This window comes from Meles meles, chromosome 6 (assembly GCF_922984935.1).
Source record: "Meles meles chromosome 6, mMelMel3.1 paternal haplotype, whole genome shotgun sequence".
NCBI classification, from domain to species: domain Eukaryota; kingdom Metazoa; phylum Chordata; class Mammalia; order Carnivora; family Mustelidae; genus Meles; species Meles meles.
Genome location: NC_060071.1, coordinates 34,962,839 through 34,988,471, shown reverse-complemented (window position 1 = coordinate 34,988,471; position 25,633 = coordinate 34,962,839). Strand labels below are relative to the sequence as shown.

Below are 25,633 nucleotides of genomic sequence, written 5' to 3'. Positions count from 1 at the left end.
TCCTATTTCTGATTCTAACCTAGCTTTGTAAAACGTGCCCCCTAATTTATCAGCTGGTAAACATTTTCGACCACCTTATGATTCTCTGTGCTTATAATAAATGGAACAAGTCACTGTTAATCTCTCCTCGTGTTGTCCTAACGATCAGCAGCCTGTGGACAGGTTGGGATTGTCTGTGCCCAATCACACTGAAATCCCTTGAATTATCTGGAATGGAACAGTTTGTTTTTGCCCGTGAAAGATACAGAGTAGGCACTCGAAAATAATTGCTTTCTAGCAGGGAGTCTAGAGTTCCGTGGAAACATGCCCTTCTCACACAGCATCCCCAGGTTCTGACATTATGAAGATTGATCTGGCCCGACTGATGCGAATGGCTTTTCTGGGAAACCCCACAGCAGTCCACAGTGCCCTGCAGTTCCCAGTCACTCCGTGTAGTCCCCAGAATGTTGCTGAGGATCATGGCAGGCAGAGTAAAGGTGCATAAGTCTCTGTCATCTAGGAGCCAGACCCAAGGAGACTTCATTTCCTCTGCTGACTGAATGTATAGGGTCCCTGGTCTGCTTTTGAAAGGGGTGTGCTAGGATTTCAAAGCCAGCCCTGCAGCCTGCCAGCAATGATGCTGACTACTCATGCAGCCAATATCTCTCTGTTATTTGTGCCACCTGCAACACAGAGTTGCACAGTAAAAGAATTTGGGATCAAAAATGTTCAATGAAAGAAAGAAACTTTTTTTCACTTCCAGGCGAGGTTTTTGGTGTTGTTATTGTTGTTGCATTTTTTGTTTTGTTTTCTTTTTGTTTTGTATAAAGCAGGTAATAGTTGGGGCGCCTGGGTGGCTCAGTCGGTTAAGTGACTGCCTTCAGCTTAGGTCATGATCTTGGGGTCCTGGGATGGAGCCCCACATCAGGCTTCCTGCTGGACGGGAAACCTGCTTTTCCCTCTCCCACTCCCCCTGCTTGAGTTCCCTCTCTCGCTGTGTTTCTCTCTGTCAAATAAATAAGTAAAATCTTAAAAAAATAAAAATAAAACAGGTAATAGCCTCCAAAGAGGGAGGGAGATGTGCTAGCTCATAGTCACCCGTCATTCATTAATCCCAATCACAAATGCTATTGTTCTGCTCCTGCCAATCAGCATGGCATTGGAGGGACTGCTTCGAATATGAGAGTGACTTCTTCTTCCTCATCTTACTGCCTTTTCACTCTCTTTTTGTATACAACTACATTGTAGCCAAATACAAGAAGGCAGGGGAACTGTCTGCCTTGTTTGCCACTGTCTTTGTTCCAGTTCCTTCCCTCAGAAGCAGACCCTGGGCCAAAGATTCATACAAGTAATTTATCTGAGAGGTGATTCCAGGAAACAGTGGTTGGGAAGGGAGACAGAGAAGGGAAGTTAGCCAAAAGCAGAAGCATTATGGAGCAAGTTACATCATGGGTAAATGGAGCCTAATCCCATGGGTGAACCCTGGGAAATAGGGTATTACACAAATCTCAGAGTTATCCCACCTGAGGAGTGAGGAAATTGGGGTATTTATATGCCAATTTTCAGCAGTCATTGGTAGACAGCTGTTCCTATGTAACATTAATTGTACGGGGGAAAAAATGAACCTTAAGTCCAACTTCATTTACTATAAACAATTTAATGAAAGAAGGGTCATGTACCCAGATGTAAAAATTGGAACCATAATTTGTCTAGAAGAAAACATAGGAAAATATGTGTAAACCTTAGGGTAGGCCAACATTTCTTAGGACACAAAAAACAGTGAAAAAAAACTGAACGATTAATAAATTGGACTCCAGTCAGAATTAAATAATTCTGCTCTTTGCAAAACATTATTAAGGAAATGAAAAGGCAAGTCACAGAATGTTTTTAATGCATGTATCTGACAAAAGATTTATATCCAGAATAGGTAAAAAAACTCTTGCAAATGAATAATGGCAAAAGATTTGAACAGACACTTCATAAAATAGGATATACAAATGGCCAGAAAGCCATTGGAAATGGGGCTCAATATTATTCATCATCAGAGCAATGCAAATTAAAACCACAATGAGACATCACAATAAGTCCACTACAGTTGCTAAACTGAAAGGATTTGACAAAGCAAATGTCAGCAAGCACAACTGCACCTCTCAGGTGTTGCTAGTAGGAGTGCCAAATGATACAAGGATTACTGCCACACATTCCTTTGCAGGTTTTTATAGGATAAAAACTATCTCTCTAGAATATAGCAATTTCACTCCTAGGTACAGATTGAAGATAATCGACAGCACATTAAAAAAAAAAAAAAAAGAAGACTGGTACAAAAATGTTCACAACAGCTTTTTACAAAATACAGAAAACAACCCGAATGGCCATCGACAGGTAGAGAACAAATTACAATTTGTTTATGTAACATTAATTGTACGGGGGAAAAATTACAATTACAATACAACATATAATAGAATGCCATTGAGCACTAAAAAAGGTTGAACTACTGATACACATCACAACATGGGATGAACACAAAAGACAAAATTATACCAACCAAAGGAAGCACATATAAAAGGGTACATTCTGTATGGTTTCATATACATTAAGCCCAGGAGCAGGAAAAGCCAAGCTATAGTGATAAAAATCTGACCAACGCTTGCCCTTGGGAGTTGGAGAGTGACAGGAACAAGATATTCTTTTTTTTTTTAAAGATTTTATTTATTTATTTGACAGAGAGAAATCACAAGTAGGCAGAGAGGTAGGCAGAGAGAGTGAGAAGGAAGCAGGCTCCCTGCCAAGCAGAGAGCCCGATGCGGGACTCGATCCCAGGATCCCGAGATCATGACCTGAGCCAAAGGCAGTAGCTTAAACCACTGAGCCACCCAGGCGCCCGGAACAAGATATTCTTAAGAGAACCTAGGGCTTTCGGAAATGTTTTATATCTTGTCTTGGATGGTGATTATATGAGTGTTTAGAGGTGTCAAAACTTGCTTGTAATGTCTGTGCTTTTATTGTGTAAAATTGTACCTTGATACATATTATAGATTCATCTTTAAAAAAGAAAATATAGGGCACCTGGGTGGTTCAGTCCTTAAGCGTCTGCCTTTGGCTCAGGTCATGATCCCAGCATCCTAAGATCGAGCCCCATATCGGGCTCCCTGCTCAGCGGGGAGCCTGCTTCTCCCTCTCCAGCTCCCCTGTGCTTGTGTTTCTTGTCTCGCTATCTTTATCATTAATAAATAAAATCTTTAAAAAAAAAAAAGAAAATACAATGACCATTAAAAATATGGAGAAATTTGCTCAGTGTTCTGCACCCTCTTCCCCACTCCCTCCACCTTCTTGCTAGACTGTAAGTTTCAGGAGGGTAGAAGCTGTACCTGGTTTGATCTCTACTGTATCCCCAGCACCAAGTATACATCTGGGAACTTTTGAATGCTCAAGTCACATTTGTTAATATCGTAAGTTTTTAAGAGCCTCTGTGCATTGTGCTGTGGCTTTCTCATATCTCCCTTTGCAGACATGATTTGTTCTTGGCAGACGCTGGTGGCCCCAGAAGCTCAAGCACAGGTGCATTGTCTAGGAAGGGAGCTTGCAGGTGGGAACCCAGCAGGGCTCTGGGTGTCCTTGGGCACTGACAGGGTCCCAACTGTGAGCACCATCTGTTCCTGTGAAGGGTGTCTGACAGCATCCACAGTCCTGGACCTGGAAGGTTAGCACCTCTGAGACCGAATGTCAGGCTCCTGTTCCCATCCTCCTGCCTACAGGGAGCCCATAGAAAGTCTCTTTAACCCTGTGATTAGAAAGCACCAACATGTGTACCGCTTTGTAACTGACCAAATATTTTCCCTCATATGGTCTTATTTTATCTTTCCTCTGGCCCTTTAAGATGGGTATTTGCTAACGCTATTTTACAGGGAGGTTACGTGACTTCCCCAAGGTCACATGGCTGGCAAGTGGTGGAACTGGGACTCACATCAAGTTTCTAACTATTTACTACTATATTAAATGTCCTAGTGCTGTGTCCTTTAAAGACCTTCAGAAGCAGTTACTGAAATCTGAAGTGGAACGATGAGTAACATTAATCCTCTGCCTTGAATGCAGTTTGTTCTGTATGCGCCTGAAAGATTAACCTGCCTAGACCACCATTATGACAGTATCACTCCCCTAAACACATTTTCCATGCTCCTTATCACCTACCAAGTAAAGTTCATTTTCCTTAGCTGCTGTTTTTGGCTCTTTTGCCCCTGAGGCCTTGTCTTCCTTGAAACACCTTCTACTCTGCCTGGTTGTGTCACTATCTCCATCTCTGAAACTTTGTTCCTCAGCGTGTCCTCCATATGGAATATCGGTTTCTTCTATGTTCCCTTGGGGAACTTTTTCTCACTCTTCAAGTTCGCACTGAAATGCCACCACCACTCTTAATCTGAATTCTCAGAGCGCATGGTTTGTACCCTTTACGTGGCAGTAACTATCAGGTATCATGGGTACCTCTCATTGTCTTCCTTATAAATCCTAGGAGATCCTTATAAGATCCCAGGAGGCTAGACACATGAGTTCCTAGAAGGCTAGATATACGCCTCACCCATTTCTGTAACCCCTGTATTGACCAGTGTAATTCCACACTATGGATATTTAATCAGTGCTTTGTAGAATGAATAAACTACCACCTCTCTAAACATTTGTCTATGCATTTAGTACCCTTTGACATTTAGTTTTAAAAAATTATTTGCATTATAACTCAATTTTATGTGTTTGGTTAACATAGTCTCCATCCTCTGTATACTCTGCATGTGGTTTGACACAGACCCAAAGAATACCTAAATTCTTCGTGAGTGGGGCAGACGCTTGGAGAGACGGTGGAGACCACACTTTTGCCCTGGCTGTGTAACCTTGGACAAACCACTTTAACCCTCAGGACCTTATTTTGCCTCCCATTTATTCAATGGGGGCAGTAATATCTGTTTTGCTTCTTTAATTCACAAGGTTGTTGGGAGGACAAATGAAATAACAGATGTAGAAGTGCTTTGTCGACTATAAATCACCCAGACCCGTCATTTAGTTGCACCTGCTGCTTGACTGGGGCACACCGTTTATAGCCGTCAGCATCCCACCCAACTGCTCCTCTCTTTGGGCAAGAACTTGACAGTCTGGAGTATGTCCAGAGGGCCAGAGGATGAGGAGAAAATAGCCTTACTTCCTGAATGGCGGGTAGAATTGATGCAGTGTTGTGATGGGTTTGGGGTGGGCCATTTGAAAGGCTGCTGTTAAGGGAAACACATTTGTCCACACAGCCTTGGAGAGCCGGCCTAGTCCCAGTGCGCAGAAGTTAGTTTTCAGAAATGTCCCAGTCAGCGCATTTGGACCGGATGGACTGTGACCTGAGCTGCCTGAGGGCCCCAGGGTAGCAGAGGCAAGGCCCACCACCATCTACAAGCGTCACAGCCCCACTTCCAGGTGGAAGTTACTATCTCCACTTTGCCCACCAACAGGAGAAGGCGCACGAGGTCCCGACTGACGCCCACAATCTCAGCAGCCCCCTGCACGTGTCTTCGGGGCCTGCTCATTGGCTTCCGCTTGCGGGGAAGGTGGGCCTTAGGCCATCTCGCTTCCTGATTGGTTGGCTGCGCGGATTGGCATGGCCCGGCTCGCTGCACACGTCCCGAAGACTGACATGGCGGAGGCGGGAAAAGAGCCCCCAGGCCTCGCGTTCCCGGGAGGAGGCGCGACCCAGTGGCCTCTGCAGCGCTATGGCCGCTTCATGCCGTCGGGTACCGGAGAGCCGCCTGGGCTTGGTCAGGACGTTGGGGCAGCGTCTTCCCCTACATGGAAGGTGAGGCCTGTGGGCAGGAAAGGCCGCGCGTGCTCAACTCCTGGAGAGAGAAGGAAGATCGGAGCCAGCAGCCACAGTGGGCCTAGTCTGCCACCCAGGTGGGAGGAGGGGACACCGCGGGACTGACACGACTGGCTAGCCAGGAGCTAACAGGAAACGTCTGTATGTTATTTCATAATTGGAGCCAGTACATTCTCAAGATAATTACGCAAGGCAGTAGTCCTGTGTTCAACAGATTAATGGGCGGCAGTTGTGTGTGAGACTTGATTCAGGGGCTGGTGATATGTCAGCGAACAAGATAGTAATAGTCCCTGCCCTCATTTATGTTTTCAGCCTAGTGGGGAACACAGTATTATCCAAATAACTTCCTAATTATTTAAACCAGTTCCATACCCTTATGTGGAAGGAAGGGTTGAGTAGTCCAGGACCAAGTTATGCCAGGGGCAGTCTAGCACTCCCACAGAAGAACAACTAAGTTTGAATCCTTGCTTTGCCGCTGAGCTTCTCTGACCTTGGTTGAGTTGTCGATCCTCTCTGTACCTTATTTAACTTACCTCAAAATGGAGATAATAATAGTATCCCCTTCATAGCATGGTTGTGAGCCGTGAATAAGTTAATATATGTAAATTACTTCAAACGGTCCTGGTAAAATTATAGAAGCGTTTGCTGTTACTATTTTTTATTGTAGTGGTGGTATGTTTTAATGCCAGGAGTTGCTAGTCATTCAGTTCCGTTTGGTCAGCTTTCACTGTTGGTTGTAGACCCTGAAGTTTTGGATTATGCCCTGTGCATGCGTATGTTAGTGTGATTTGGGTAGAAGAGTAAAAAAACAAACATTTCAGATAGCATTTGCAGCATATGCAAAGGTCTTACACCTGGAAAACCTCAGCATGTGTAATGTATAGAGAAAAAGAATAAGGCTGGCACTTAGAGAACAAAGAGAGTGAGAACATAAGGTGGAGAGACAGGTGCCTTGTGAACATTATCCTAAAGCTAGTTGGAAGCCACTGAAGGTTTTAAGTAGAAGAATTTTCGTATTGGAAAGATCACTCTGGCTGAAGTCTGAAGATGGAGTTGAAGGGGAATATGAGAAGATTCAGGAAGATCCCTTAGAATGCTGTTGTTGCAGGCAAGTGATGATAATGACTTCGACTAGAGTGGGGCTGCTTTGGAGAGGATGGCAGTAGGGATAGGGAAATGGGACATATTAAAACTATATTTTGGAGGCCAAAATGACAGCACGTGGAGGTTGATGGGATATAGGTGGTGGGAGTAAAGGACTTCTGAGCTTCTAGCAGGAGCAACTGGGTAGATGGTTGAGGAATGGAAAGCACTGGAGGAGGAACAGTGAAAGAAAGATCCAAGGCTTCAGTTTTGGATGTATTGAGTTTAAATGTGTTTGAAGCATTCAAGTAGAGATGTTGAGGTAGTTGGGTATACTGGTGTAGAAGAAAGATTTGGGCTGGAGATGAATGTGTCATCAGCATGAAGGTGAAATTTATAGTTATGAGATTACATGAGATTTCAGGACCGAGTCCCAAGATGGTCCAACATTTGTATGTTAGGTAGAGGGGACAGAGTCCCTAAAGAAGATTGACAGGGGACAGGGAGTTGGGGAGGTACCCAGGAGAAAGTATCAAAGCTACAGAAAGTTATTTTAAGAGGGAGAGAACAGTGAACTTTGTTGAATGATGCTGCAGAGTGGAGAAAAAATGATGGCTAAGGGGTGTGCATTGGGTTTGGCAACATGAAGATCCTTACAGTATTTACCAAGGGAAATTTCAGTGGAGTGAAATGGTGGAAGCCAGATGAGATGGGCTGTTGGGTGACTGGTAGGGTAGTGAGCGGAGCCACCATGCCTAGACAATTCTTCTGAGAGGCTTGGCTGTGGATGAGAGTAGATAGGGGCAAAATGAACTATTCCCCAATCCTCAAATATTGGATGTAGGGCACCACTTAAAGCTTGAAATCAATATATCTAGAACCATAAAAAAGGCATTCAGTGCCTCCTTGTATTCTTACAGAATGGTATATCCGGAGAAATTATATAGGCTGCAAACACAAAAAAAGGATGAATAAAGTTAAATTGAAGGATGACTGATCTATTATTGTGTTTTATATAAAAAAAAAACAACACCAGGGAAGTTTGAAGAATATGTAAATTCTGAGACTGCCCAACACTTTCCTTCACACCTTCTCTTAACACCCCTTCAAACCCTTTCTCCTAAGGCTCCTGCATTGGGTGCATTGGCTCAGATGCCTATGGATAACTCTTGGATTCTTCTCCTGCAACCAGAGGCCATGGACATTTGGCTATTATAAGGAGTTCATTGTTATTACAGTTATTTTTCCCTTCTTTTTGCAAAGCTTTTCATAATTGCTTATGAGGAATGGCACTTTTCAACAGTTTTCAAATATTTGGCATAAAGCCACAGCTACAGTGACAAGAGATGAAGTTGGCTTTTGCAGTGCTTTTGAAAACGGAACATTTGTACCTTCCTTTGAATCTGTGCTGAAGCATCCTACCTGCTGTGATCAGTTTCAGCCTAGGTCTGTCATTTTTCTTTTTGGAAAAACGAAAGAGAAAACAAGATTTGTTCTATTTTATGTGCACTGTGACTATTGTGCAATAGTAATAATAAAAGATGAGCCATCTAAAGAACTGTACTAAGTCCCATGTGAATTTCTGATTTTAAAAATATGTGGTACCTGCAGTAAAAAAATATGTGTTAGGTAAAGCATAAAAATATATTATTGTGGAGGATTGAGTCATTCTGGTCGTTTTTTTCCTAGGGAACTTTCAAGTTGAACCTTGGTTTAAACTATTTTGAGTTTATTTTTATTTTTTTCTGAAGGTATAGCAAGAACTGATCTGGTATTTTTCTGTATAGTTATTTAATTACAGAGACTTTGTCACAATGGCTGCATGCTAGGGGCCACAAAAATGTTGACTCGAGAAAATATGGATAGTACAACAAGTCTTCTAAGACTTGAAATCCTGGTTGAGAGGGGAGGTCAAATCTGAGACAAATATTATATACAGAACATCTAATATATGTATATCTGATTTATTTGTCTGAATTGAATTATTATGAAAAGTAACTCTCTGGAGATAAGTTAATCAACAGTTTGGAAGCAAATAAGCTTTTTATAATACTGTAAAAAAAGTGTGAAAAAAAATCAATGTTTAGAACTATGCTACTCAGACTTCATTGTGCATAGAAATCACATGGGGATTCTTTTTTAATGCAAATTCTGACTCAGTAGGTCTAGTATGAGGAATAAAATTCTGTAGTTCCAGCAAGTTCCCAGGTGATGCTGATGCTGCTGGTTCTAGGACCACACTTGGAGGCAAGGGTTTAGAAGACCTCGCATGAAATGGGCAGCCATACAGTAAAATTAATAAAATGAATTCATGGAGTTATGAAGTAAGGCAATCAGATTCCTAATGAGTATGCAAATGTCTTGTTAATAGGGTTAATATTTAAGCCATCTGTCATTTAAGTGGAATGAGCAAATGAAATACAAACTTGAACTTGGTTTTAATTCCTTACATCTGTTCACCCAAGTCTTTCTGAAAAGATTATCATAATGACAGATTGGTCCATTTTGTGTATTTTATATCTGAATATAATTTAGCTTACTAATTTGAGAATAATTTTGAAAGGTGATGTTAAATTGTAGGTTGCTCTTAAGTTAAAGTTTCACCATGTTTTTCAGATTCCAGGATTTCTTAGACATGCCCTAATTGGTTGAACCTGACAATTTCTTATTTTTTCCTTTCAAAGGGAAAAAAAATCAACCTTTAATTTTTATAGGAGGAACTTAAAATAATTGCCCTACTTAGAAATTAAGAAATAGAATATGAAGGAGGTGAACTTCTAAATGCAGATTCAACATAAGATATACTTCAGGTCCTCTCAACAGTGTCCTTTTCTTCATTGTATTCTTAGTGCCTGCATATTAATACTTAATATGTAGCATATGATTGCTTGTTCCTCAGTGAATGTTTGAGTATGTACTAACTTTTCTAAACCTTCCTTATGATAATGTGATAATTATGGCATGATAGTTACTATTAAGGTGTTTACTTTGATTTATTTCTGACAGAAGTCCTGTGAAGCAAATATCATACCATTTTATAGATAGGTAAACTAACACTCAGGTCCGGTGGCTTGTCCAGGAACACTGAGATAAGTTAAGAATAAAGAATTTATTCAGAGCCTGGTTTAACTGCCTCTAAATGTTGTGCTTTTAAACCACTATGCTGTTTGCCTCTGAAGTGTTAACATTTCATATACAGAATAGCATTTCAGTTATGTAGATGAGGGATTTTGAGATTAACACACAGAGTGCAAATGATAAAAATGACAGGTTGTTTGTTTGTTTTTAAGGAAAATTTAAGATTGAGTAAAACCCCCAAAAAATGATTTTTAAAGTAGTGAAATAGTAGTTTTTCTTTACATGTCTGGTAATTTTTAATTGGTGACTGATGTGAATTTTGCCCTGTTGGATGCAGGATATTTTTGTATTCCTATAAATATTCTTGAATTTTCTGGGATAAGTTATCTGGAAACAGTTTGATCCTTTCAAGTCTTGCTTTTAAGCTTTGTCAGTTGGGACCAGAGCAGCATTTGACCTAGGGCTAATTTTTTTCTCACTCCTGAGGCAAAACTCTTCAGGGTGTTCTACCCAATGCTCTATAAATTATGAGGGTTTTCACCCTAGCTGATGAGAACAGGCATTATTCCCTGCCCTATGTGAGGTCTTGGGATCGTTCCCTTCAATCTTTCCAAGTGGTTCTTTGCCCTGCCTCACATATGTATATGTGGAAGAGTTGAGGAATCTCTGCAGGCTGGGGAGTTTTCTCTCTGGTATTCTGTCCTGTGAACTGTAGCCACACTGTCCTCCCTGGACTCACATCTCTAGCCCCTCAGCTCAGGGAAGCCTCACCCTGTTCTGCCTGGGCTCCTTCTCTCAGTGCTTTGGCCTAGAGACTTTTTTTTTAAAGATTTTATTTATTTATTTGACAGAGAGAGAGATCACAAGTAGGCAGAGAGGCAGGCAGAGAGAGAGGAGGAAGCAGTCTCCCTGCAGAGCAGAGAGCCCGATGCGGGGCGCGATCCCAGGACCCTGAGATCATGACCTGAGCCGAAGGCAGTGGCTTAATCCACTGAGCCACCCAGGAGCCCCTGGCCTAGAGACTTTCTCCAAGAAGTAATCTAGGGCAGTGGTAAGACACCTCCTTTGTTTTCCATTATAGCTCGGGAATCATGGTTTTCATTCCCTGGTATCCAGTGTCTTGAAAACTGTTGTTTCCTCTAATTTGTTCTGTTTTTCAGTTGTTTGAGGCAGGAGGGTATATTTGGTCCCTATTCCTTTGTTGGCCAGAAATGGAAGTCCATAGTGGGTCATTTGATTGAGTTCCACTTTGTCATTTTCCATGTCAGTTCATCAGTTCAACAAAATGTTATTAAATTGTCTACTGGCTACTTAGCATATAGTTAGGCACTGGAGAGGCTATGAAACTGTCCTTGTGCTTTATCACAAGGACCATGTAAGAACATGTAGAGGACCTGATCATAGAGCAGTGTTTCTCAAGATGTAATGGGCTGACTGCTTTCAACAGTCTTTTGGGGTTCTTGTTGAAAATGCAGTTTCAGGGGCACCTGGGTGGCTCAGTGGATTAAGCCACTGCCTTTGGCTCAGGTCATGATCTCAGGGTCCTGGGATCGAGCCCCGTATCGGGCTCTCTGCTCCGCAGGGAGCCTGCTTCCTCCTCTCTCTCTGCCTGCCTCTCTGCCTACTTGTGATCTCTCTCTCTGGCAAATAAATAAATAAAAATCTTTAATAATAAAAAAAAATAACTATTAAAAAAAAAAAAGAAAATGCAGTTTCATGGTACCTGCACCGGCGCAAATGAATTAGAATCTCTGGGAGTGATACTCTAGTTATATTTACATACTGCGGGCCATCCTCATGCCCCAATTCTGAAGTAAAGGTGGGGAAGAGGGAATAATTGACAAAGTAATACTGATACTCTTACAATTTGTATTTTCATCAGCCTCTTCCAATTTAATTGTCACTACTCTTTAGATCTATCTTACTACCATTTATAGAAGCTGAGGCTGCCTAGGCTAACTGGCTTGCCAAAGGTTTACATAGGAAGTAGAACTAATTCTAAAACTCGGTTTTCCTCAAGCCAGTCCTCACTGTGCTGTACACTTCCTGCAGTGGTATTTTCTCTTTTGTAGATGTAGGAGTCTCCTTGAGAGTTATTTTTCAAGCAGCTTATGTTTTCTGAAGAGTTAGCAGGTTATATTTTGTATTAATTACAATTGATACTGACTCTGAGTAACAGAAAACATAAAATAACAGCGGATTATATAAGGTGAAAGTTTGTTATTCTCCATATAAAAGTGCAGGGCTGGTATGACACTCCACAGTGTCAGGAATTGAGCTTTCCGTTTTGTTCCTCTGCCACGCCTGGCCATGGTTTAATAATCCAAGATAGAAGTGATATCTGGACAGCTTGGTGAAGGAAGGGATCAAGAAGTAACAAAAGGACACATACCTGCTGTCTCTTATGGAAGATTTCCCATAAGCTGCCACATGATACTACCTCTTACAGCACAGTGGCCAGAACTTAGAGCTGCGGCCCCATCCTAACTGCATAAACAGCTGGATGTAGTCTGTATTCCTCAAGATCATGTGTCCAGCTAAAACCCAGCAGTTGGAGAACAGCTAGAAGTCTGCCACATACTTTTCTCTTCTGACTCTGGAGACTGCCAAGAAATGAAGGCTTATTCCTGGGGTCCCTAGCTAGAACTCAAGGGCTCTTTCTTTTCTTTCTTTTTTAAGATTTCATTTATTTATTTGAGAGAGAGGTAAAGAGTGAGAGAGAGAGAGAGAGTGACAGAACATAAGCAGGGGGAGGGGAATGAGGAGAGGGAGAAGCAGACTCCCTTCTGAGCAGGGAGCCTGATGCAGGTAGAGGTCAATCCCAGGGCCATGGGATCATGACCTGAGCTGAAAGCAGGTGCTTAACCAACTGAGCCACCCAAACACCCTCAAGGGCATTTTCTAATAACAATACCAATAACCAAAATATCTTGTTATTTAGTGCATAATTACAATATGGTCATAGATGTATACATTACTGTATTTCAGTGTGTCCTATCATATTGATGTTGAAATACCACAATAGACAGAGGTCAGGTTGATGTAAATCTTTTTCACCCCATTTTATTGTGATATAATTGATATACAACATTAAGTTTTAGATATATGACATAATGATTTCAAATATGTATATTTCTGAAATGATTACCACAGTAAGTTTAGTTAATATCCATAACATTACATAGTCACAAATTTTTTCCTTGTGAGATCTTTTTTTAAAAAACATTTTATGTATTTGAGAGAGAGAGCATGAGCAGGGGAAGGTGCAGAGGGAGAGGGACAAGCAGACCACCCTCTGAAAATGGAGCTCTTCATAGAGGCAAGGGAAGGTTGGATTCCAGGAGCCTGAGATCATGACCTGCGTGGACTGAACCACCCAGGTGCTCTAGTGATAAGAAATTTAAAGATCTATCCCCAGCAGTTTCCAAATATACAGTACAGTATCATTCGCTATGGTCATTATATTGTATATTAACATCCCCAGAACTTATAAGTGGAAGCTTGTACCTTTTGATCAAGTTCAGGTATTTTGCCCGCCCACCTCTGTTCTCCACCAATCCGTTCTCTGTTTCTGTGACTTTGGGTTTTTTTTTTAGGTTTCACATGTAAGTAAGATCATCCAGTATTTGTCTTTTCTGTGTCTGGCTTATTTCACTTAGTATAATGCCCTCAAGATCCATCCACTTTGTCACAAATAGCAGTATTTCCTTCTTTTTATGGATGAATAATACTCTATCATGTGTATATATGTCTCAAATGATCTTTAGTCTTTCATTTCCAAGTCTTGGCTATTATAAACAGTGTGGCAGTGAACAAGGAGGTTCATGTATCTCTTCAAGATAGCGATTTCGTTTCCTTCAGATCTATCTCTAGAAGTGGATTTGCTGGATCATGTGGTGTTTTTTTAATTTTTGTTTTTCGAGAAACACCTATGATGTTTTTCTTTGTGGTTTTACCAATTTATATTCTCACCAACAGCATACAAGTGTTCCCTTTTCTTCATATCCTTGCCAGAATGTGTTATCTCTTGTCTTTTTGATAACAGCCATTCTAACACATGTGAGGTAATAGCTCATGATTTTTCATTTATATTTCCTTGAGGATTAGTGATATTGAGTACCATAATATGTATCTTTTGAACATCTTTGGGAAAATGTCTTTTCAGGTCCTTTGCCCATTAAAAAATTGGATTATTTGCTTTTTTTGCTATATATATATTTTTTTTGATATTGAGTTATATGAGTTGCTTATATATTTTGGATGTTAATCCCTTGTTAGATATGTGGTTTGCAAATATTTTCTCCCATTCTGTGGTTGTCCTTTCATTTTATTAATCCTTTCTTTTGCTGTGCAGGAACATGTTAGTTTGATATAGTCCACTTATTTATTTTTGCTTTTGTTGCTTGTACTTTAAGTGTCATATCCAAAAAAATCATTACCTAGACTAGTATCAAAGAGCTTTTCCCCTGTGTTTTCCTCTAGAAGTTTTATAGTTTCAGGTCCTGCATTTTTCTTCAATCCCTTTTGAGTTAATTCTTGTGAGTAATGTAAGATGGGGAACTAGTTTCATTTTTTTGCGTGTGAATATCCAGTTTTCCCAACACTGTTTATTGAAGAGACTTTTTTCCATTGAGTATTCTTGGCTCCCTTGTCAATTAGTTGACTGGATATGCATGGGTTTATTTCTGGGTTCTCTATTCTGTTCCATTGGTCTGTGTGTCTGTTTTTATGCCAATACCATACATACTTTTTTTTATGACCTAAATCTTAAGCCACATTTAGGTTAGGAACTAGAAGAAGAGAAGATACAAATATGATAAATGTTTTCTCTGACACCTTAAAATTAATATCTTTTTCTGTGATGACTTGGTCATTAGAGATAACATTTTTCTTTGAGCTTTCCATATTGTGCCAATGTGAACATTCCAGTAAAATGCTAAATCATCACTCATTAAAAATATTTCCCAAGAACCAGAAGTCAGTGATTTTTTTCTCAAATGCCTAGATTATATTAGGCATTATGACATTTGGAATTTGTAGAGTTAGGACACTGTGTGTAGTATCCTTGTCCTTTGCAGTAAGCTGAATACCTTCACTTAATCAAGCTTAGACCTAGTCAACAAAAAAAATGGAAGCCTCTTGTAAAACTTTTTGTTTTAAAGAAATTAAAACATAATCAAAGATACATAAAATAATGCAGTAAGTCCAAATGTATGTGTCACCAGATTCAACAGTCATCAGCTCATGACCAGTCTGGATTCATCTGTATCCTATCCATGTCCATTGTTTTATTTTGAAGGAAATCTCTGATATCATATCATTTTATCAATTATTGCAGTTATCTCTAAAAGGTAGGGAATTTAAAAGAAATCATAATACCACTTTTGCCCTAAAAAGTTCCTTAATATTATCAAATATTCAGTGTTCACTTCTTAAGTGTCATAATTCTCTTTCAGTCATTCTCTTTCATCCATTATGATTGGTATATTTCTTAATCTTTATGTTTTCTTTGATCTGTTTCCCTGACCCACCTTTCTCCCTTCCTTGCAATTTGTTGAAACAAACAAACAAACAGGTTCTACAGAGTTTCTGACAGTGTGGATTTTGCTGACTGTTTCTTTGTGGTGCAGTTGATATGATCCTTTGGCCTCCCTAATTCTTGTGAATTGCTAGTTGAAGCTAGAAGTGGGATCACATTCAGGTTGGGTTTTTTAAATTTTGTTTTTATGGCAAGGGTACTTTTAAAGGAGGTTGATTTTCTTCCTGTTGGAAGTATGTAGTACCTGTTTATTTCTTTTCGTGATGTTGCAGCTAGAGCCTAGAGCTCTAGAGCCATTAATTAGGAGTTGCAAAAGGTGATATCCTAATTTTATCATTTTTTTCTTCATTTATTATTTGGAACATAAAAATATTTCATATTCTTTATAGAAGAAAAAGTTCTTCATGTCGGCTAGTGTTTACATGGTGATTGGTTTGTATAGGAGAGGTATGATATATGTTTAATTATTTTCCTTCATTTACCACTGAAAAAGTTTTTTTTTAGAATCCTCTGGTGCTGGAGAGTGACTTTTTTATTTTTAAGACTGGTAGCTTTTAAGGTCTTCTTCTGTCCTTTCAATTCAGAATTTTTATCGGGTTGTATCTAGTGTGTTGTTTCCCTACCCCCCGCCCCCAATCAGTGCCTGGAACTTGAATCCCTTGTATCTCATGCCTTTCTTTAATCATGGGATAGTTCCTGTTTGTTGAATCATTGTGTTTCCTCAGTCTCTTTCTACCCCTCCACTTTAGCTGTTATCATTAACACTTTGTTCCACATTACCTTATCTTACACACTTGAGTTCTTCCTCTTTGTAGTTTTGCTCTGTGTTTCTAAATATTTCTTCTACTTGCCTTTTCAGACCATTAATTTGGTTTCAACAATGTCCATCCAATTCTTCAGTTAAGCTGTTGAGTTTTTTCCTGTTTTTATAAGGCATAATTTAGCTCTAAGACTCTGCTTAAATGTTCTTAATTACATATATTATTATAATTATGTATGTATGTGTATATATATATATATATATATGTGTATGTGTGATATATATATGTGTATGTGTTGTAGTTGAGGCTGTTGTCCATCTCCTTAGACAGTTTCATTCCACTAGGAGCCACCTATTCTGGGTTTTCTGTTCTTCATTACTTTAGCCTACTAGGTATATTGTTATTTTCCTTTGTCTAACTTACACTTCTTTTTACCCTTGTGGCTCAAGTTCAACATCTTAAGTGGTAAATGTTGGGAGGTATATGAGTCTTAGGTTCTGGGCCTTCCTAAAGGGGTAGGAAGGACTCAGCTCAGTAAGTTGTCCATCTCCGTTGTGACTTCTTAGAGGCCGGGAGACCAGTAGGAATTTCAGAATACACAGGCTGGTATTGCTCTTTTGCTTGGTTGGCCGGGGTTGGGGGGGGGGGGGGTTGTATACAGTTTGTACTGGTAAGGTTCTTTCCCAAGAACTGGGACATTCCTATCTTTGTCCCTCAGAGGAGGGCCTCCTTTCTCTTGGGGGTGGAGAAAGTATGCCACCTCTTTTTATCTGAATTCTAAGATCTAAACCCCTCCTTCTGGCCCATTTGGATGCTGATTTTTAGTAACTGCTCAAGGAGAGGTAGTTGATATTTGGTTTGGATTTGGGAAGGGAAGACTGCAAGGATGCAAACTACCATTTTCCTAACCTCCTTGGAAATCTCTAAGACATTTTCAGAGTGTATGAATATATTATAAAAATCTTTTAGGTGAAGGATTGCAAAAAATATCTGAAAAATAGAAAGTATTGAATTCCCAGATATCTGGTTAACCCTCTAATGCCTTCAAGTCTTTGCTCAAGCCTCACCTTCTCAGTATGGCTACCCTGACCACCCTATTTATATAGTAATTTTCATGCCCTGTCTTTTTACTCCTGTTCCTCTTACCCTGCTTTATTGTTTCCCTGCCTTCTGTATGTTCCTATATACTAGATAATTTACTAATTGTGTTTACTTATTACTTATTTACTTATTATTATGTTAAATGATATGCCTAGAGCATTTGACACCCAGAATGGATAACTTTTTAGCACTCTACTGCCTAAATGATGACATTATTTTCATAAAATTTCCACAAATGAAATCGTTCATTTTTATTATATAAATAGTAAACTCTTTTATTGAGCTTCATTATTATAATCATGGCAGTGAAATAAATAAGAAAAGGGAAATACACACTACAGTACAAGACAGGAAAAAAGCACAACTCTAGCTAATTGTTTTTACATCTTGTTAACTTCTAAACCTTGATTCTTTGCTTAGAGGCTGATATTTTATGTAATTAATCACCCACAAACTAACAGGTGATTAAAAAAACTTGAATCTCTCAACGGTACAATTTAGGCAACTAATGATAAAATTACTGTTTTATTCACTTTTTTGTTCTTTAGTTTGAAACATTAAATAATTTTAAAATAATGTTAAGGATACTGTTCAAGTTTAGCAAAATATTTTGAGTGTGAACTAAAATTTGCACTTAAACAAAAATGTTCCATCTTGTGCTTGCGCTCTTGTCTCATTTAAATTTAAATTTTAAAATTAAACTTTTTTTACTTTTAAACTTTTAAATTTTAAACACAGGGCGGCCTGGGTGGCTCAGTTGGTTAAGCAACTGCCTTCGGCTCAGGTCATGATCTTGGAGTCCCAGAATCAAGTCTCAAATTGGGATCCCAGCTCCAAGGGGAGTCTGTTTCACCCTCTGACCTCCCCTCTCCTGCTTTCTCTATCTCTCTCTCAAATAAATAAATACAATTAAAAAATAAATAAATAAATAAAATTTTAAACACAAATATAAATACCAACAGGTCCCAGCATTGGACAAATGACAGCATTGGAGTAACTCCAGTCTGTTTGCGTTTATAGTCCCTATGCTATCATTGTTTTGAATCTAGTTTAAATGCAGAAGAATGTAGAACTGCAGGGTTGAAGTGAACTTCATCCTAAGAAAGGGTTGGAGACAAGAATTTTGCATTGAGCAAACTTGAAGTATGTCAAAGCTTTGTGAGCTATTCTTGAAAAAGATGTATGTGGTTAAGTGTGCATATATGTTGTCCAACATTATAATTGGGAATTTCCCAAATGAATGTGTGAAAAGCAAAGTTTATTAAAGAATAAATACTAAAAGTCCGATAATTTGAAGCTTATATATGTTTTATTCAAACTTAGCAGTAACTTAGCAGTAACTGTAGTGGTTGTTTAGAACTAAGACCAACAAAAGACTTTTTCAGGGAGGGGTAGTTCATCAGTGACATTGGTTAGAATTGTGGGCACATGGTGTAGCTTTGCGCAGTGGCAGTATCGTAGCCAATGAGGTTTATCCGAGGCACGATTATTGCTAATTGTGGGCACATGGTGGTAGTAAAAATCAGATTGCTTGTTAGTCTCTTTGACTATTGTATATAAATTCTTGACACAGCATACCCTTATTGCCCGAACCAGGGTTCACTGCTCTCAACATCCCACCCTTAGAATGCCACTAATTATATTTGTTTACGGTAGTCTTTACTGTACCCTTGCCCTGCATCCCATCCCCCATTAGCTCCATGAGGGCAGCTAATAATTTTGTTCAGTTATGTTTCCCGTCTAAAAAATACTTAGAGTCTAATAGGTTCTTAATAAATATTTGTTGCATGAATGAAGCTCAAGGTCAGGGACATTCCTTTCTATTTTTTTCTCCTTTCCCAAATATTTATAAAATAAATATATAGTGGGTACTTTATTAATGTTAGCTGACTGAAATGTTTGCTATGTGGTGTCTTTAATCTCTACAGAAGAATTTAAAATTTTGATTGTTGCTGCTGTTAACAAATTGCTACAAACTTAGTGGCTTAAAACAACTCAAACTTACTAGCTTATAATTCTGCAGTCAGAAGCCTGAAATACATCTTAATAAGGCTAAAATCAAGGTTGTCAGTAGGGATTCTTTCCTTCTGGAGGCTCTAGGGGAGTATGTTTCTGCCTGTTCCAGCCTCTAGAGGCTGCTTGAATTCCTAGCCTTGTACTAATACCATCCATCTTCAAAGCAGTCAGATTTCCTACTCTGACTCTTCTGCTTCCCTCTTTCCCTTGTAAGAACCTTGTGATTATACTGGGTTTACCTGGATAATCCAGGCTACTCTCCCATCTCAAGATCCTTAACCTGAATTACCTCTGCAAAGTTCCCTTTGCCATGTAAGATATATCCACGTGTTCCAGGGATTAGGACATGGAAATCTTTGAGGGACCATTATTCTGCCTGCCTCAGTATCTTGCCAATACTAAATGTTCCTATCCATGAACAAAATACCTTTCTCCATATATTTATGTGTTTGTAAATTTATGTCAGTTTTCACTGTGCAGATCTTTTTCAGTTTTTTTCATATCCCTAAATATTTCATATTTTTGGTGCTGTTATAAATGTTGACATTTTTAAAATTTCAAACTCTAATTGTTTTTTCTAGTTTGTATAAATTTAGTTTTATTCTAAGAAAATCAATTAGATTTTCTACATAAATGATCATGTTGTCTGAATTAAGACTGTTTTAATTCATTCTTTTATTTCTTTTTCTTGCCTGATTATGATAGAACCTCCAGGAAAATGTTGATAGGAGTGGTAAGAGCTAACATTATTGTCTTATTCTTTATCTTAGAGAGAAAGCTTTCCATCTTTCCTGCTAACTGTAGGTTTTTCATAGATGCCTTTCATCAGCTCAAGGAAGTTCCTGCTATTCCTGGTTTTCTGAGTTTGTAAATGAGGAATGGATGTTGGTTTGTGTCAAATGCTTTTTCTATATATTTCTCACTATTGAGGTGATTATATGGTTTTTCTTTTTAGTTTATTAAGATGGTGAATTATATTCAGTTCAAAATACTTCTAATTTCTCTTTTATCTTATTTACCCATAGGTTATTTAGAAGTGTGTTACTTAGTTTCAAAATATTTGGGAGTTGTTTTTTTTTTTTCCAGAAATCTGTCTGTTAACTGATTTCTAACTTAATTTTAGTTTTGAGAGAACATACTTAATATTTACTAAGACTTGTTTTATGGCCCAGAATTTTGTCTGTCTTGGTAAATGCTCTGTACATACTAGAGGAGAATGTGTATTTTGCTGGTATTGGGTGAACTGTTTTATAAATGTCCGTGAGATTATGTTGGTTGATACTGTTCTTCAAATCTGCTATTATTTGCTGATTTTCCATGTACTTGTTCTATCAATTATTGAGAGAGGGGTATTGACAGCTCTGACTATAATTGTGGATTTGCATATTTCCTCCTGCTGTTCTGTCAGTTATTGATTCATGTATTTTTAAGCTCTGTCATTGGGGACATAAATGTTTAGGATAATTATGTCTCTTGATTAATTACCCCTTTATCACAATGAAATGACCATCTTTATATCTTTTGATATTTTTGCCTAATGTTAATATACATACTCCAACATTCTTTGACTAGTATTCTCATGGTATATGTTTTTCCCACTCTTTTGTTTTAACCTATTTATATTTTTATATTTAAAATGCATTTCTTGGCGTGCCTGGGTGGCTCAGTGGGTTAAAGCCTCTGCCTTTGGCTCAGGTCACGATCCCAGGGTCCTGGGATCGAGCAGGCTCTCTGCTCTCTCCTCTTCTCTCTCTCTACCTGCCTCTATGCCTACTTGTCTGTCAAATAAATAAATAAAATATTTTTAAAAAATGCATTTCTTATAGGTAGCATATAGTCGCACCTTATCTTTTTGTCCTGTTGTCAGATTGCCTTTTATTAGGGGTATTTAAGCCGTTTATACTTAATGCAGTCATTGATAGGGCTGGGCAAAATGTCTATAATCTTACTATTTGTTTTGTATTTGTCCCATCTGTTCTTTGTTCCTTATTTATTTTTATTCTGCCTTTTAGATTGAGTATTGTTTGTAATCCCATTTATCAATTACCTTTTAAAGAAGATAGGTAAACAGATAACAAACAAGTAAATACAAAGTAACAAAAGTCAAAGAACTGTGGAGGAAAGCAAAGTTGGAAAAATGAATAGAGCAGTCTGGTTTGGTAATGAGGGAACTTGGTGGCAGGTTTTGGTAGGATGGTCAGGAAAGGTGTGTTACCTGAAGAGATGACATTTAAGAAAATGGAGTGAATCATGTAAACGTAAGAAAAGAGAATTTCAGTTAAAACAGGATTGTAAAAACCCTGAGGTTTATCATCATGAATTTGCCTCTTGGGTTCAAGGAGCAGCAAGGAGGCCATGTGGATAGAGCAGAGTACATAAGTGGATCATGAGAACAGAGGGGCAATGGAAGCTGAGTTGTGGAATACTTTGCGTGAGTTTCTGAATGAGATACTGGGCTTTGAACTGCAGGGCTTTGAGCTGGAAATGACGTGATCTAATTTAGGTTTAAAAGGATAACTCTAGCTACTATATTAAGAATAAACTTTGTGGGGAGGGGGAACAAGAACACTAAGGGAAGGCAAGTGTGAGGTTTTCATGATAATCCAACTAGAGATGATACCTTAGACCATACCTGTGAGAAATGGTTAGATTCTGAGTATTTTGAAGATAGACATGAAGGATGTGCTGATGGATTAGATATGGGTATGAGGAAAGGAGAGGGTTCAAGAATGATTCTACAGCTGGCCAAGGAAATGAAAGGATGGAAGTATATTCTCTGATGTGGAAACTGTGGGAGTCAAATGTCTGTAGCAACCTGGCACATGGTAGGTGCTTTGTATTGGGAAAGGCAGTCTTGTGCATGCAGGCTTTCAGTCCCTCTTGGCCATGACCTTAAGAATAGACCGGAAGCCCAGAACACTTCCTTTACCAAGAGATAGAGTCTTCACATCCTGTGCTCCTTTGTTCTGCTCATGTATCATATGGCACCTGGCCAGCCCCACTGCTATAGCTATCCTATTGGGGGAGGGGACAGCACAAGAGGGGAGAATACAGGCCAACTGCTCTGTGTGGGTGCCAAGAGGGACCTGCTCTCTGCTGTGCAGGGGCAACTGACCCCCACTACGATACCAATCTTCCTCTGTTTCTTCCCTATGTGAGTAGAGTACTGTTCCATTCAGTGCTTGACTGTTGTGTTTTCCACAGTGACTTCAATACCAAAATGCAGTGGGCAGGAATGCTTGGATTTCTACTCCTGGTGATAGGCAACAGATGTCAGTTGCTCAAGACTTTGTAAATATTGAATGAATAAATGTATGAATGGGAAGGTTTGGACTTCAAGTTAGGGGCTGTTAATTTTGAAATGACTGTTGGGCCTTTAAGTGAAGATCACAAGTAGGCAATTAGATGTAGCAGTTTGGAGAGCAGGGGAGAAGTCTGCTGGGATTCTCATGGAAGTCATTAGTTACCACTTGAAAAAATTACAAAATAATTTGGAAAGAATTGGTATCTCCATAATGAGTGTTTCTAGCCAACAAAAGACATAGACAAAAATGTTCACAACAGCGTTATTTGTGCTCAACCTAAACTGGGAAACAATATTCATCAACAAAAGAATGAAACAATAAGTTGTGGTATCATTGTAGAATGGTAGTCTGTAGTACTGAAAACAAATGAACTTAGGTATGTGCAACAACACTGATGAAGACCGACAGAAAAGAATTCTTTCTATATGATTCCATTCATACAAATAGGGCTGAACTATGGTGTTAAGAATCAGGCTACCTTAGGGGGAGGAGGGAACAGGTAGTGGTTGGGAGACAGCACTAGGGTACCTTCTGGAAGGCTGGCAGTGTTTTCTGTTTCTTCACCTGCGTAGTGATTATTATATGTTTGTTTTATCATCATTCATTAATTTATACATTTAACTGTTGGATACTTTGGGGGATATTTTGGGGACATATAGTACATTTGTAAAAAATAAACAGTCATGTGGAAAAATTGCCTCTCAAAGAATTTGTTGACCAGGCTCTAGGTTTTTGTTTTTTTGTTTTTTGTTTTTTTTTTTTTTTGACCAGGCTCTAGTTTTGAAAGCTGTACTTGACTCCTAGCTATCCTTGTGATTTTAAGTGGTCATGAAGCATTCAGGATAAACCATTTAAACTGTGGCAGGAAGAGTATCATACAAATAACTGAGTTCCTAATCCTGCAAAAGAGACGGAGCAATAACCACCAAAGTGCAGAGTTTAGCATACCTTCCTTGATATGTAAAATACCATTTGAGGGGTGCGTGGGTGGCTCAGTGGGTTAAAGCCTCTGTCTTTGGTTCAGGTCATGATCCCAGGGTCCTGGGGGGCTCTCTGCTCAGCGGGGAGCCTGCTTCCTCCTCTCTCTCTGCCTGCCTCTCTGCCTACTTGAGATCTCTGTCTGTCAAATAGGTTAATAGAATCTTTAAAAAAAAAAAAAGAATTTTAAAATACCATTTGGTTTTTTTTTTTTTAAAGGTTGGAATTTAAAGTGAATTAGAGAAATCTCAGTAGGAACTCCTTAAGTTTAAATATAGCATTAAAGCTGTATTCCCCACAGATGAAACTATGAAAACATTATTTCTCAAAAGAATGTAGTAACCTTATAAAGATAGACTTCAGTTAGGTGTATATTCATTGTTTTGAGCTTTGAGCATTGAGGTAAATCCCTAATTTCATTTTAATATTTATACAAGGATGTTTACCTTTCAGTATATTAAAGCCACCTATATATACAGGGTAGTCATGTAAGACCCAAATCCCAGTCTTCTATATCTATGAATCATGTCCTCTTTGATATTTTGATTTCATTGCCTCAACTCCCCTCCGAAACTGTAGGCCAAATCTAGCGAGAAAAATATAATGAGAATAAATGCAAGATCTTACATTTAGGTTTGGATTAAGAATGTGAAGGAATGATTTACCAACATAAGTGATAAAGTTTCAAGAGTTTTTACTGATACCAGATCATTCTTCAAATGGGACTACCCCCTCAAAAGGTTAATGTCATTGTAGGCTGTACTGCGTAATGGAAGATAGACAACACCCAGCACATTATGGTCAGTTCGGGGCACCATATTTTAAGAGTGACATTGAGGGGCGCCTGGGTGGCTCAGTGGGTTAAATCCTCTGCCTTCACCTCAGGTCATGATCTCAGGGTCCTAGGATCAAGCCCCCCATCAGGCTCTCTGCTCAGCGGCCAGCCTGCTTCCTCCTCTCTCCCTCTCTGCCTGCCTCTCTGCCTGGTTGTGATCTCTGTCTGTCAAATAAATAAAATCTTAAAAAAAAAAAAAAAAGAGTGACATTAAAAAATTAAAGCTCACCCAAAGGAAAGCACTGGGTTTTGAGATGTTGTAAAAATGGATTTATACGATTGAAGAAACTAGTACTCTGAAGTCTCACAGCAACCCTGTAAGGCATTATCCCTATTTTAAGAAAGGAAACAGGTTCAGTGATAACTAATGACTTATTAAAATGTTACTGAAAAGTGGGGCGCCTGGGTGGCTCAGTGGGTTAAGCCGCTGCCTTTGGCTCAGGTCATGATCTCAGGGTCCTAGAATCGAGTCCCGCATCGGGCTCTCTGCTCAGCAGTGAGCCTGCTTCCCTCTCTCTCTCTCTGCCTGCCTCTCTGTCTACTTGTGATCTCTCTCTGTCAAATAAATAAATAAAATCTTTAAAAAAAAATGTTACTGAAAAGTGGTTAGCTCAGGGCCCACATCTCTTTATTTTTAAACTAGTATCCTTTTCATTTCAAAATACTTGATTTAGTAATATTTTTTAAAAGCTGGCTGCTAGCCCCTATAGAGGAGAAACTTGAAACTATAAGTGAATCATTACAGATTAAATGGAATTAAAGGGAACATTCTGAGTAGGAAGATCAGTGTGAAAAGATATACATTTATTAGTATTACAGAAATGTATTGTTTTACCCACATTTCTCTCACTCTCTTCTTTTCCAAGGTTTTTGACTCCAGTGAAGAATCTGGGTATCTTGTTCTCACCATCGTTATATCAGGTCATTTCTTCATTTCCCAAGGACAGACACTGCTGGTAGGTTTTATGCATACAGTTTTATATGCAAATATATTTCTTTATCTTTGTAACTTTACATTAATTTTTGTACCCTCAAGCTTCTTCAAGGCTGCAGAAATTCATCATGTTCAACAAATTAAGCATTTATCAATGTTCTGTAGCAGGGGGAAATACAAAA

General features: G+C 39.0%; 1 protein-coding gene and 1 pseudogene across 2 annotated transcripts in view; both read left to right on the top strand.

Moving 5' to 3' along the window:
• Positions 1 to 5,641: 5,641 nt before the first annotated feature.
• Positions 5,642 to 25,633, top strand: part of REC114 (REC114 meiotic recombination protein) — a 102,026-nt gene continuing 82,034 nt past the window's right edge. For both annotated transcript variants that reach the window (XM_046007786.1, XM_046007785.1), the window contains exons 1-2: positions 5,642 to 5,800; positions 25,384 to 25,473. In XM_046007786.1, coding sequence (XP_045863742.1) covers positions 5,642 to 5,800; positions 25,384 to 25,473 — 249 coding nt within the window. The remainder of the gene's footprint in view (positions 5,801 to 25,383; positions 25,474 to 25,633) is intronic.
• LOC123945266 lies at positions 18,819 to 18,990 on the top strand (annotated as a pseudogene).